The 14,172-nt window shown below is 53.4% G+C and overlaps 5 protein-coding genes across 5 annotated transcripts; 3 read left to right on the plus strand and 2 right to left on the minus strand.

Annotated features, from left to right (window-relative positions):
• Positions 1 to 1,751: 1,751 nt before the first annotated feature.
• Positions 1,752 to 2,368, minus strand: N7539_005998 (CFEM domain-containing protein; the record flags this gene model as incomplete). The annotated part of the gene is made up of 3 exons (XM_056935600.1): positions 1,752 to 1,990; positions 2,049 to 2,184; positions 2,288 to 2,368. Coding segments are annotated over 3 exons (456 nt in total), but the record flags the coding sequence as incomplete, so codon positions are not given.
• A 1,584-nt stretch (positions 2,369 to 3,952) lies between these two features.
• Positions 3,953 to 4,718, minus strand: N7539_005999 (lysozyme; the record flags this gene model as incomplete). Its single annotated transcript, XM_056935601.1, has 2 exons — positions 3,953 to 4,535; positions 4,594 to 4,718. The coding sequence occupies 2 exons, from the start codon at positions 4,716 to 4,718 to the stop codon at positions 3,953 to 3,955; spliced, it is 708 nt and encodes a 235-aa protein (XP_056789473.1).
• Positions 4,719 to 6,737: 2,019 nt separating this feature from the next.
• N7539_006000 (putative C6 transcription factor) lies at positions 6,738 to 9,203 on the plus strand (the record flags this gene model as incomplete). Its single annotated transcript, XM_056935602.1, has 3 exons — positions 6,738 to 8,163; positions 8,219 to 8,737; positions 8,974 to 9,203. 3 exons carry the CDS (start codon positions 6,738 to 6,740, stop codon positions 9,201 to 9,203), a joined length of 2,175 nt encoding a protein of 724 aa, XP_056789474.1.
• Positions 9,204 to 11,016: 1,813 nt separating this feature from the next.
• N7539_006001 (DUF1993 domain-containing protein) lies at positions 11,017 to 11,535 on the plus strand (the record flags this gene model as incomplete). Its single annotated transcript, XM_056935603.1, has 1 exon — positions 11,017 to 11,535. The coding sequence occupies one exon, from the start codon at positions 11,017 to 11,019 to the stop codon at positions 11,533 to 11,535; it is 519 nt and encodes a 172-aa protein (XP_056789475.1).
• A 1,141-nt stretch (positions 11,536 to 12,676) lies between these two features.
• Positions 12,677 to 14,068, plus strand: N7539_006002 (putative guanine deaminase; the record flags this gene model as incomplete). Its single annotated transcript, XM_056935604.1, has 1 exon — positions 12,677 to 14,068. The coding sequence occupies one exon, from the start codon at positions 12,677 to 12,679 to the stop codon at positions 14,066 to 14,068; it is 1,392 nt and encodes a 463-aa protein (XP_056789476.1).
• Between the last annotated feature and the right edge of the window lie 104 nt (positions 14,069 to 14,172).

The following is a 14,172-nucleotide window of genomic DNA, read 5'->3' on the forward strand; positions in this document are numbered from 1 at the left end:
TCCGATGCTTCGACCAATTTTCGAATCCACTTGAAGTTTTGGTTGCGGCATTTGGTCGATGGTTCCATTGGAGTTGCGTCGATGCCACTGCGGCATGCAAACTCTCACGGGAGCAGAACCCATATCAAGTTAGTCGCTGGAGATTTGTTGCAACTACCGTTGATGCGTTCTATGCGAGACCGACCAAAGAGCCGTGGGGAATGCACCTAGAGTAGCTTGCTTCGTCTTTACTCGCACCTTGAGTTGTCATCTGTCGGACATTCTTGAACCTTGAATCCCCGACCTTTGTGCCTCGGTGGTTCTACAACACGCGGTTTCATTCGGCTCGTGGGATTTTTTTTTTAACTTTCAGAAGGTGCTTTGACACCGAAAACAAACAGGAACATGGTCATTATTGTCAAAGTTCGGCAGTTCGGCAGCTCGATCATTTCGGCTACACGGACACAGATGAGGCGGTCCCCACCTTCAGGTGATCAAAGCGGCGACCAGGCTTTACACGATGCCATTTACGTGAAGAGTCTGCACTGGGCAAGTAGCCCGCAGAATTATTTCAGTGAATTCATGGGAACATGAAAGGATTCGGAGGCCGTGCCATACTTTTCAGTTGGTCGGGATCAGAAGATGCGTGCTATGCTTTTCAAGCTGACCTGGTCTGATTGAAGCAGATGACTCAAAGTGAAAAGTGAGCACGGGGCAAGAATATCTCAACCTCGGGAGAATAAGGAACCTTAGTTCAAAGTGTCCAGGTGTGTGTCTTTGAGAACCTCCCGAGCACCAGATCTGTGAATTCGGACCTCCCAGATTCGCAACACTCCGGAGTGGAGCAACGATTGGGGACAATCGTGACTTGGACAGACAGTGTTCACTATTTACTTGTTTCATTTCACATGATTTGAGCGATATCAGGTATCTTCAAAACGTACGAAGACAAAGAAGAACCCTTTCATACGTATACTCGTGGGAAGAGATTTGAGAGTGAAAGATCCGGCCCAGCAAACGTCAGGACGAAGAGATCCTTCTTTTGGGACACGTGTGAGGAGATCATGCTGCGTGCGAGCTGTGCGCGTCTCACGACCAGACCAACGAACTTGAAAGCTTAGGTGACTACCTCCTAGGCCAGGCCGGCCAAGCATCCAATTCAGTGGCAATGAGAACTGCTCTAGAGAGTGTGCACCTTCGCAGATGTCAAGACATTTTGCCTTTCGAACATCTAGCGTTGCCCAACTCTGAACCGCTATCCCATGCCTCTCGCATCCCCACCTATGGACACGATTGTCGTAGTGCACGCTCAACCACCTTATTAAGTTTCACAGTGTAAGCACCTTTGAGGAGAAGCAATATTGGCGCTGGTGATGCACAAGGAATCAGTAGATGTGAAGAAGTCCCATCTTGACAGCCCGAGGGTATTCTGTGACTCAGCTTGCCAGGCGACCCGCGCGCGGGGAGATCTGCAACTCTCTATGGCAGAACAAACCGCCAGGGGCTCATAGGTAGAGCGGATCCTGCATGCCATCAAACAAACACAATGATGTGCTGATCCCAAGAAAGTGTTCGGTGGCCGATCCGGATTATCCCATGCAGCCCTTCGTCCTTCCATCGCCACCTCATCCGGCATACGTTCTGACAGATGCTGCGACTTGGCTTCGTCCTGGAATCTTTGGTCGGCGTATATTGAGGCTTTGAAGTCTCAGACTGTCGCATTCCGAGTTCAACAATGCCAAGCCACCAGGCCTCCTCCACTATGATCTCACAACGAGCACATGGGTGATCGGAAGCCGGACGTTGTTTGTGACATATTGATCGTTGGGATGGCCGTTGCTAATGACGGAGACAGTGGCACTAGAGATGGTCGTCGCGACGGCCGTCGACGAAAAGACGGTCGTCGATGAAGCAGCTCTCGTTGGGGCAGCCACTGGTGCGGATGACCTCGGAGGAGTTGGAATGGAGACACCTGCTGAGCCGCAGAACGAGCGAGCAAAGTCGATGGTTTCTATGTGAGAAAGGTGATTAGTCGATACCCCTCTACGATCAGCCAAAAGTCGACGCACTTTGTTTGTTGTCTCCACTGCACGAAGTTGTCAGACAGGAGTTGATGTCTGTGAAGAACGAGTCTTTGGTGCATATACACTTTGCGTCGGTCACGCTACATCCAGCTGAAGCGATTGCTCGAAATGCGCAGGAAATCTGTGGGCAAAGTCAAGTCAGCGCCATGTTATGAAGTGCAAAGGCCGGGTCGTCATCGGCGTTTGCATTTCGATAGCTGCGCGTAAAGAGGAGAAATGCGTACTGCGCAGAACGGAAGCTGGGTGAGATTCTGCGCCAGGGCGAATTCGACAACAGATATCGCAGCCAAGATTGAAAACTTCATTTTGAGCTCGATAGGGGTTGATTGTTGATAAGTCCTCTTTTGCCTCGGGGTTTAGCGTTGTAGAATTTGCACTGTAGAGAATGTTTCTCTCCAGTAAAATGATTCGCAAGGGATAAGCCGCGATTATTAAAGAATCTGGGCCAGTCCGGGCTAGCAGCCCATATCAGGAATCCCTTGATTCCGCAAATCTTCCAATGACTGATCTGTCGGACATTGGATCATGTTCCGGCATGAAAGACCGTCAACGGGGGGGGGGGGGGGGCGGCGCATTGCCAACGGACGAATTGGTCCGGTCCGAAAGCTCCATACCGATTTCCATCGGTGTGAAAGTCGATGAGCCAAAGGCGACGGGCAGCAAATCATGGCTTAACAAAATCGGGTCCCGTCAGATCATTAGCTGGCTCGGTGGCTGCTGATAGGCTTTGATATCTGCGGCGATCGTGGTTCAGCAGGGAACTGGATCTCTCGATCCGCAACAGCATCCGCTTGGACGACGTCATCTGCTCAGATCTCACCACGGCGCCGAGGACCGATCGTGGGGATTCCCGCTTGCAAGTCGTCTGATTCGCTTATCTGGATTGAAGCAGATCTGATCCAGCTAAATCCATGCAAGAGGTAGGGTAAGATGTCCGCTGGTATTCCGGACGAGGAAAACCCGGCGTCATTACAGTCTAGTAGTCTACACTCTACGGTCTATCGTCCATAGTTCGTGTTCGTATGACATGTGATTCTGCCACTCACCACAGTCCATAGCTTAGGTAGAATCTCTCCCCCATAGCAATCTCACTCCTCATCCCTCTCACACATCGATACTGCTGCCCCTACAGTAGCCGTATCCCATCAGTTCACAGTCCACACTTCTACAGTCCACACTTCTACAGTCCACACTTCTACAGTCCACACTTCTACAGTGCTTACGGCCTAGAGTATTCGTCAGGGTTGACCTCACTCCGTCATTTTACTATGAGAGGCTCACACTTCTGTAGGGGACAGAGATCAAACACTAACACTACCTAAAGATACACTTGGTCTCGGCTTTTGAAAGTCGCAAAATCCGCGATGTTCTAGAAGTCCGGCTCCGGTCGGCCTTTCGGACATACGAGGCCGTTAGGGGCCGAACAACTGGAGCTTCCCGTGTGGTAGGGTTGTGCCGAATGCTCGTCCCTTACTTGGAAACTGGACCGTATATTGTATTGAACGTGTCTACTAGCTGCACGTGTATGGTCGGGTTGATGAGGTGGCACATCATTGGAAGTGCCTGGCTAGTGGCTACTTTTGTAGTGATCGGGGGCTTTATGGTAGATCGCCAGCTAATCAACCATATTCGCCAAGCCTGACGGCATTCCATCAATCCTAGATACTCGGAGAACCACAATGCCTGGTCAAATATTTGCAGAATGTGCACTGCGTTTTGTACAAGCCACCGATAACCTGAGTTTCGGGCACATCGTGACGGGGGTGCATGCACCCAGCTAGATGGGCATCGGCTTATATACAGGATCAAGCATGCTTCTTTGAGGGATATGCCCCTGCCGGAGACAAAACAAGCACAGATAGCCCCCAAACCCCGTCCAATATCACGTCTTAACCCCGAGCAAAAGTCTGAAGGGCAGCCTCACTTCCATTCCAGAGATCAGAGTCACCACCATATGCGTACGAGTCGGCATTCTGCCAGAAGCTCTGATATGGCCAACCGCCAGGGATGGTGCCGACAGAGCTCGAGTACCGAGCCAGGACCAGCGGATAGTCCTGGCTGAAAGCCGTGCTGCCCCCGGTGCACGTGTTCCACCAGTCGGCCGTGGTGTAGATCATGGGGTAGCGACCCGTTGCACTCTTGTAGGTCTCCCCAAAGTCTCGGATCCAGGCTACCATGGACGAGGCGCTGAGGCCGTAGCAGGTGGCCCCATACGGGTTGTACTCGATATCCAGCATGCCCGGCAGGGTGATGCCATCACTGGACCAGCCTCCACCGTGGGCCAGGAAGAAACTGGCCTGGGTGGCCCCGGAGCTGGTGTCCGGACGGGCAAAGTGATACCCCCCGCGAATGAGACCGGCAGACGTTGCGCCGGTGTAGTGGCTGGAGAAAGTGCTGTCGGTGAAAGTCGTACCTTCGGTGGCCTGTCGAACAACAATGGTCGTCAGCTCGTGCGTTCCGTCCATTTGGATGCTTTCAGTCCCTTTCAACGTCCGGACTTGACTCGGTACTCGCCTTGATAATGACAAACCGAGCCCCGGAAGAATAGGCACCGGCAAAGTCGACATTACTTTGATATCCGGAAATGTCAAACCCCTGCACGCTGGCCTGCGCAACCCCAACGGCCACGAGAAGAGATAGCAGAGATGCTTTCATGTTTGAAGTTTGAATTGAAGTTGTATCTCGGTAGTTGGCAGTGGGCACTGAGAGCAATGGGTTGAGACGGGGGAATCGCTTCTCTTATATGTCTGTCCAGGCTGTCACTCCACGGGTAGACGTTGGAAGCAAGCGACTTCCTACTACCATTCGTCACGGACATGGCTTGTCGACGAGTCTCGCAAAATCATACTCCAACCTGCACCATTTTGCGACCACCGTGAGGGGGATTGTTGTCTCCGTGCACCTCAAGGTGGTATCCACGAGGGAAGCGATACGAGCGAGGGCAGCCAATTTGGGTAATCCTCGAGGCTGATCCCGATCCATGCGCCCCATGGGTGGGGGTGGTGGTTCTGCAGAGGAATCGAACCTAAGCTCTGGGCGGTTGAACCAGAGGAGGTTATTTGTTCACATCCTCGCTGTCGGCCCCTGTCACTCGTGGTGATGCTTCGCTCGGATCAGATTAGTTGGATGCAGTCATCCTTTCTAATTCGTTCTTTCTCCTGGGTAAAGTAGGATCGTGGTCGCACGGTTCACCATGACGCCGGGGTCAATCTCATGGGAATGATGTTCGGTTGTCACGGTGGTCACGGATGTCGCCACGATGACGATGAAGGTGAAATTGAGATCGTGGGTGCGCCTCGGAGGATCAACGGGCAGTGGTGTATGTTCACTTGTACACGGTCCATGGGAGGGGAATCTGGAGAGAGATTTGTCTCTGTGTTGACCCGACCCCAAATGCGAATCCCACCACTGCAGAGAGTGCATGATGTATAACCATATGCAGAGAGATGCCCGCTACGATTGGAGCTCTTGTCCGTGGAAAGTTACAACGAGCAGTTTGAAGGATCGCAGACGGACGTTACGGACGTTTCAGAGCTTATCCACGCTGAAGAATGACCGCCACTGACACCACCCGGGCAACCAGCCCCGACGGGAGACCTTTATTGTGTAGCAGAACAATGCATGGACCGGCTGATAGAGTGTGCCGCAGCGTCGGTGCATCGAAGACTCATCGAAGGCCTTTGGAAGAAGCTTTAAACAGGGAGGCGGTACGAAGACTATCGTAACAAGGCCCTCCAGCCCGGTCCGTCTTGGGCAGTCCTCAATCGTAGCAGCAGCAGCAGCAGCAGCAGCAAATCAGGTACTCGAAGACTTCGAAGTACCTTACTGTTAGAGCGTACAGGTATCTTAGGTAAGGTACCTCAGGTACCTGGTCGTACCACTACAGTATCCGTTCTCCCCACAGGGCTGCAGTGGTGAGTCGTGAGTCGTGACCCAACTCAAATAGTACATTCATGTACGTTGGCTATGGCCCATCCAGCTTGTACAGCACAAGGCGATCAGGCAATCCTACCTTCTACTACTGTTTGGTCATCGCTACACTACAAGTTAGAGCGGAGAGTGGAGAGTGCAGAGTGCCGACAGACACATCGGGAGAGAGAGAGAGAGAGAGAGAGAGAGAGAGACTTAGTCGAGGTACAACGCCTGGAGACAGGAGAGTAGCCAAAACCCGGGAGAAAATCACGAGACGTCTCCGTTCGTGGCCGCATCGCCGAGACTAACCTTGCCGCTTTACGCCTCGACCACGTTCATTTCACTCTTCCTTTCCCATCATTGAACAAATGCCTGATGTTCAATGAGGCCGACACTCTGTGGCCGAAGCGAGAGCAAAAGAGAGACGACGAGACTTGACCAGGCTGCGATTCCGGTGCCTGGGTCACCTTCTCCGTTCCGTCGCGCGGAGAAAGTCCGTGACATCAAGCGTGCAAGCGGGCAAGCGCGACTGGGTTGACCAGAACTGCGCTTCAGTCCTGCTCCTGCCTCTGCCTCCCTCTCCGACGTCTCCGTTCTCACTGCCTCAACCGCAGAGGAGTGACCCCCACTTGTCTTTCTCCCCAACTTCCAACACACACGTTCTTCTGCTGCTGCTGCCGGGATCGGAGCCTCCCACCCCCCTCCCCCCCCAAACCCAACAATGGCTTGCGGCCCCAGCCGCCTTTCCCTTCTTCCCTCACCATGACGAGCAAGGACTTTCGCGATCAGCTTGGCAAATTCCGCCTCGAGGCCCCTGCCTTGCTGCCCGTGACTTGGTCGTCCCCCACCACGACCTCCTTCTCTAAAGCCTCCCCTCGTGCCCAGCCATCTCCTTCCCCGCTGGCACGTCCGCCCTCCTCAACACCGCAACCCCCACCGCCGTCCGACTCGCTCTCGCCCCTCGACTCGACGACGGCCACGGCCACGGCCACGGCCACGCGAAGCAAGCGTGTCTCCACGGCCTGCGACTTTTGCCGGAAACGCAAGAAGAAATGTGACTTTCGTTACCCCAACTGCTCGGCGTGCACCCGCGCAGGGGTGCGATGTACCGTCCCTCCGCCGGGACCACAGGTCGCCAGTGCCTCCGTGCCGCGAGATCAACTAGAGACGCTCCAGAATCGAGTGCGATGGTTGGAGGAGATTGTTCACCGGAAGGTGGGCATCGCCGTGGCCAACATGGCCACAGGCTCCAGCGTGGATGGAGGGTCGGACCCGGACTGGTGGTGTCGGGTGCCTGCGATGATCGCCTCGAGCGCGACTCGGTCGTCCCTTGCGCTGCCGACGCCGCATCCCTTGTCGACGACCCCTACCACCATGCTCAGTCCCTTTGCGAACAGCTCGACTTCGACCCCACCGGGCCTGGCAGCGATCGCGACAGAACCTCCTACGGGCGTGGGGGTGGAATTGCCCAACGTCGGCGAGATCCTGCGCGATCAGCTGGAGAACCGTCGTCCATCGGTAGCACGACCTGCTGTGGCACCGCGAGTGCTGCGTCTGTCCTCACTGGAAGAGGCCGAACGGGTTGCCGGGCAATACTTTGACAGTCTGGGTTACCAATATCCATTCCTGCCTCGTTCAGAATTCTTCGGCCATCTGCGACACATCTACAAGGGCGGCGTGCCCGCGCCGGAGGTACACAATACCTACCACATCATCATTGCCATTGCTCTCTTGATAGGGTCGGCCGAGCCGGCCCAGGCAACGGACTTCTATCAGGCGAGCCAAGAAACTCTGTCGCATGCACTCCAGAATGAAGACCTACCCTCGATTCGAGCACTTCTCGGCTTGGCTCTGTATTCCATGTTTGCCACGTCCGGTCCGAGTATCTGGCATGTCTTGGGAGCCACCTTACGACTGGCCATCAGCATGGGCCTCCACAAAGCTCGGCCATATCCCACCCCCATGGAGGAAGAGATGGCTAAACGGGCTTTTTGGAGTTTGTACAACCTGGATCGTCTGATCGCCAGTACGTTGGGCCGGCCATTAGGCATCTCCGATGACGATATCAGTGTTGGCTTACCCCGGGAACTGAATGAGGATGGGATGGAGGCACCGGGGGCCAGCATCATGACCATCCCGCTTCAGGTCATTCGACTTCGACGGATCTTCTCTCGGATCTACCACTACTGTAAGTGTTGTGTCCAGTGGTGCTGGAGTTGGCTTGGCCGCTGACCCCGCCTCAGTATACAGCAATCTCCCACAGCTACCGCCCGAAGAGGCCGCAGCCACGCTGGCCGAGTTTCGTCGAGAGGTCGATGACTGGCGCTTTTCGGCGCCAGTCTACCCGTCAGCTCTCCTGTATTCGACCTCCTACTATGACTATCTGTACTACACGACCCTGCTGTTGATGTACCGCCCAAGTCCTCGTAATCCCCACCCCGACACGATCAGTGTCATCAGCTGCGGCGATTCCAGTATCCAGGTGATTCGGTCGTACTGGGACAGTTACTCCGTCGGCAAACTCAAGTGGATCTGGTTGACTTTGAGTCAAGTCTACTTTGCGGGAATCACCATCCTGTGGTGCTTGGAGCAGAATGCGCGGTGTTTGCGCGATTCTCGTCCCCCTATGTGGCAACCAGATGAGCAGATGATGCGCCGGGCCATTCAAGCCGTTGTGGTTTTGTTGGAGCAATTTGGCAAGCGACGGCCCGGGGTGGATCGATTGGCGGAGACCTTTCGACACCAGAGCACCACCATCTTCAGTCAGATGGCATATCGCCAGCAGCAGCAGCAACAGCAACAGCAACAACAGCAGCAACAACAACAACAACAACAACGGCAGCAGCAGCAGCAGCAGCAGCAGCAACAACAACAACAGCAGCAACAACAGCAACAGCAGCAACAACAGCAAGAACAGCAACAGCAACAGCAACAGCAACAGCAACAGCAACAGCAGCAGCAGCAGCACCCATCGCTTCAACTACCATATCTTTCGCAGCAAACTCCGCGACACACCCCGCACATGCCACCACCGCTTCTGCCCCCCAACTTGCCGTGACCCTGGCACCCCCTCCACCGCCACCGGTGCCGTTGGCGCCGGTCTTGGACGATGTGTTGCTGGTGGATGGCAGTGGCGCAATGCCCATGATCGACCCGCAAATGGCCGAGCAACTGTATTATTCTTACAATTGGTTTCAAGAGGAGATGGCGAGTTACTATACCCTTTAAGCGTTGGCGTCTCTTGATTTTTAGTTCCACGGATCCTGTTGATATGTTATGATAATGTATGGACCAATTATTCCTTATTCTTTTTTCGCATCGGTTCTCAATCTTTCTTTCTTTTCGATCATTGTCCTCATGACGGGCGGACGTTGAGGGATCAAAATACGGGCGCCTGACGCCCAACCGGACTGAAATCGGGAGGACATTGTCCCCTTTGTGACTAGTGAGACTGAGCCTCCAAACCGGCACGTGCGCGTGGGATCAAGTCAAACCCGCTTCAACATGGATCCATCCATCTCACTTTATTCTCTATCGTTTCATTATCTAGTAAAATATACTCCATCCAGCCTTGAGTATCTGTCCATGAAGTACCTGCGGCCACCTCACATTCCACTGCCTCCATGATTTCGGAGCTTGGCGTTCCGTTGATCGAGAACAGCGCCTGAACAAAGACCTAGCTTGGTCAGCGTAAGACCGGCTGCATGGATGACGCAGAGAGCGGACACTCGAGTAGTGGATGGAATCAATTGACGTGGATCAGAGTCGCGAATGCCCGGCCCGCGCACAGGATTATCTGTTGGATCTGGAGGTCTGGAATTGGATTGAACTTGACTCTTCCGGATCAATATCTTTATCAGTGATTAGATAGTCGATCCGAGACGGTTCGGTTGGTAAGTGGTGGGTAGGTAGAACTAGGTCGTAAGTTCATACGTAAAAGGTAATAAAGTACGTGTAGATGTTTGAGAGGCATTATTATTATTGTCCAAATTTGCTTCAACTCAATGGAAGAACCACATAATTGCACCCAATGAAATTCAGGTAGTGTCATGGCCTGAGGTGAGCAATTTACCTTAGTCATCCTTTCTGTCATGGAAGCATGGCAACTTCACCTTGGAAGGCCTCGTTTGTTTCAGTATACGTGTCTCCAATCACCAGCATCGAACCCCAGCGAACAACAGAGACTTGAAGAGCCCTGGAGAATCGGATAGAATCTGATTACACCTCGGGGATCCTGCTGCGGGGGAGGATTTGATGCATTACTCAGCAGGCTTGATAGTGGAGTGACTAAGTTGGACTGTCCTTGATGTATACTTGTTACAATGTACATACATTGCCGCCTGGTGGATACTGTTTACCCACCTAAGCATCTCTTATGGGCTACAGCCTAGTAGTATCAAGTTATCAACATCATTGGGCGCAGAGATGGTTTCTTAGTCATCCAAGTATAGTGGAACCTGGAAGGTTGCTACCTGTAGTGGTAAGTCAGGTGAAGAGCGGACCCCGTCTATCCAGAGTGTATCCACTCCCGATTCTCTCATCGTGTTTTACTGCATTCTGCATCGGAGTCGGACCACACCTTCTACCAGTGTCTCTCTGCATCCAATTGGTAATCAAACAATTGCTCACCACAACGGAGACGTGCACGGGTCCCAATGGCTCCCATGATTAGCTGTCAGGGAGGGATTGTCCCCTTGTCTGGCGGAGCATCATCGACGGCCGCAGTTTGTTGACCCATTCGGACCGCGGCCACTGACCCCCTTCACCGACAGAACCTCGCAGATGGCCCGCTCCTGCAGCCAACGGAACAACCCCACACCCTTCAGACCGTCTGGAACAGAGTGGGAGTGGGAAGAGTAATGGACGCAGGTGTGATTTAAAGCCGACGACCCTCCTCGTCCATTGCCGATTAAGACTTCAAAAATCATCCAACCACCCACTCCGTCGCTTTCTCACATCGACATCATATCCTCCCTCTCCTTCCCCCTTCCATAACCTCCACGCTCTCACACGTTTACAACTCAAGAACACTACCGTCATCATGTCTGCTCCTGCTCCTCTCTTCGACTACAGCGTCCCCACCTTCATCAAGGGACTGCGCACCCTGTCCAACATCATCCAAAAGGCCGCCGACTTCGCTCAGCAGCAGGGCACCCCCGTCGATGAGGTCGCCGGCTGGAAGCTCACCGAGGACATGCTCCCTGTCACCTTCCAGGTCCAGACGGCCTGCAACCTCGCCAAGAACTCCCTCCCCCGTATCGCCGGTTACGAGCAGCAGCCCGTCGAGGACAAGGAGAAGACCGTCGCCGAGCTGCAGGCTCGCATCGCCAGCACCATCGAGTTGTTGCAGAAGGCTGAGCCCAGCCAGTTCGTCGGCAAGGAGAAGAACGAGTTCAAGATGATGGCTGGTCCTCGCGAGTTGGAATTCAAGGTCCAGGATTACTTGACCAACTTTGCTCTGCCCAACTTTTACTTCCACATCACCACCGCCTACGCCATCTTCCGTGCCAAGGGTGTGCAGCTGGGCAAGTTCGACTACCTGGTGCCTTTCATGCAGTAGTTGAAACACAATTGGATTGGTGATGACGACGGTGATGATGGCGATGACGATGATGAAACCGGTTACAATGTCCCTCTTTGCACCGCGAACCGGACATGTTGCATTCTTCATACCTTCTATGTATATACTGTTGGTCCAACAAAATGGAAAGTGGAATGACCACAAGCGTCACTCGATAAGTAAATTTTGACCAAACGTACGTGCCCTGCCCTGCGCAGCGATCTAGTCCAGCACCTGGCAGTGATGAAGCAGACCGTTCTGTCTTTTTCCAACGTAGCCACTGGTTTCATCACCGTGGTGTGTAAATATGCCCGGAGTAAACAGTCAAGCATTCACGCCAGACCGGGGATCACGTGGGTGACAGAATGATCGATTCCGCCCTCTGCAAGCGATCTGGTTCCCCAATCTCTCCTCTTCCCATCGTCCCGGTACATCGTCCATCAGAATGTATCAGCCGTCGTAGATTTCTACAAGGGCTGCGATTTACACCCATCTGCATCCGTCCAAATGGACGATGGTGCTGGTCTAGCATGAAGGACAAGCTCAATTCCTTCGTTCTCTCCTCAGTTGACTCCACTCGGTAGCCGTAACCTCGGGCCTCAACACGGATTATCCAAACTACTGATCTGCTTTCCATGGACAACCTTCCTGCGACGAGATCAAAGCAGAAAACAAAACCACCGAAAGAGTCACCCTACGATAAGCAGCAGCGATACGTGAATAGACCTAGGTAGTCGTCTTGATCGGCGGCGGCAGGTGCATAACAAACATACCCCTCATTTTTGTCTTACCAAATGGAGGTGTGGCTATCAATCTGTCCCGCTGCAAAACAAGATGATCTGCATGAGCCGGTCGAACGATCGCCCCTCATGACGACAGTCGAGCGTTGGGAACACTTCAATACACTCGTTTCGAAAGCGATCACCCACCTTCAGTTGCCTATGTGGAACAACTTCTGCACTTGATTGAGGTTTACCTGACTCACATCGCAGAACCCCAAGGTCCACGCTTGTCACAACTGTACTGCGTTCACAAGATCCGATCGGTCGCCGCTTCGTCAAAAGGTGAAACACGTCTCATTTTTTGCATTCCGGCACACGTCGACTTTGCCGCGAGTCTACAGCTATTTCTGCCGTCAACCATGGATGACTTACACCTCACATCGATCCCGGCATCAGGCCTTCCCTTGGCCTTCTACGGGACTGCAGTTCACTCTCGTACCCTCACGGAACTGGAGTTCTTGGAAAATTGCTTGATCGTGGTAGACCAGGCTGGCAAAATTCAAGCTCTGCAGCAAAATGTCGACGCAAGCCAGATAAATACCATTCTCGCAGACCAAGGCTACGCACCCGAGGTATTTCCCGTCAAGCATATGCGTCGGGGTCAATTCCTCTGTCCTGGATTTGTCGACACACATAACCACGCCCCGCAGTGGACGCAGCGCGGCGTGGGTCGTGGTCGCTCCCTGAATGACTGGCTAAATCAAGTCACTTTTCCTCATGAAGCTAAGTTTGCGGACATCGAGTATGCGAAGCGAACATACGCTGCGTGTGTCTCGGGTTTCCTGCAGCAGGGGATCACAACCGCATCGTACTATGGATCTCACCATGGTGACGCCACCAGTGTCCTCGCCGAAATCTGCCTCGAGAAAGGCCAGCGGGCGTTGGTCGGCAAATGTAACATGAATCGCAATGCGCCCGACTGGTACCGGGAAGCTTCGACGAAAGAGTCCCTGGAGGCAACGCGTGCATTTATTCAACATGTCGCCCGTTTGGATCCCGAGGGCCAACTAGTAAAACCGGTGATCACGCCCCGTTTCGCCATTTCGTGCGACGACGAGCTGCTTTCCGGACTGGGTTCCATCGCCCGCGCAAATCCCAAAGTGCCTATCCAGACTCATTTCAATGAGGAGGATGGAGAGATTCGCTTCACGCGTGAATTATTTCCCCAGTTCCGTACAGAAGCCGATCTGTATCAACATTTCGGCCTGCTTACCGACCAGACTATTCTGGCTCACTGCATCTATCTAGCAGAGGGCGAGATAGATCAACTTCGTCAGCTCGGTTGCGGTGTCGCACATTGTCCCATTGCCAATACGACCATGCTCAACTTCATGATCGCGCCGATCCGAGAGTATCTTCGTCGTGGTATCAACGTTGGTCTCGGCACCGATAGCGGCGGTGGACACTCCTCCTCCATGCTTGAAGCAATGAAGCAAGCATTTGTGGTGTCTCTTGCCCGATACACCCAAACCGAGGGGGAAGATGAGCCATTGTCCCTGGAGGAGGGCTTTTACCTTGCGACAAGAGGAGGGGCTCAGGTCTGTGGGCTAGAAGACAAGATTGGCACATTTGAGGTGGGCAAAGAATTTGACGCGCTGGAGGTGCACATGGTCGACCTGGATATTCCGAGTGTCAGCTCTCCCATTGAAGAGGAGGACTCAACCTTGGTGATATTTGAGAAGTTCTTGATGACGGGCGATGATCGGAATATCGCCAAGGTGTACGTTCAGGGACGTTCGGTGAAGCTGTGACAATGAAACATCGCGACTCTCTACCTTACGCTAATAGAAAATCGTTACCTAGCTGCTCACCTGAGAGCAGATGTGTTACGCAGTGATCCCAATATTTGGCTCCA

This window comes from Penicillium diatomitis (assembly GCF_028827545.1).
Source record: "Penicillium diatomitis strain IBT 30728 chromosome Unknown utg000006l_segment0_segment0, whole genome shotgun sequence".
NCBI lineage: Eukaryota > Fungi > Ascomycota > Eurotiomycetes > Eurotiales > Aspergillaceae > Penicillium > Penicillium diatomitis.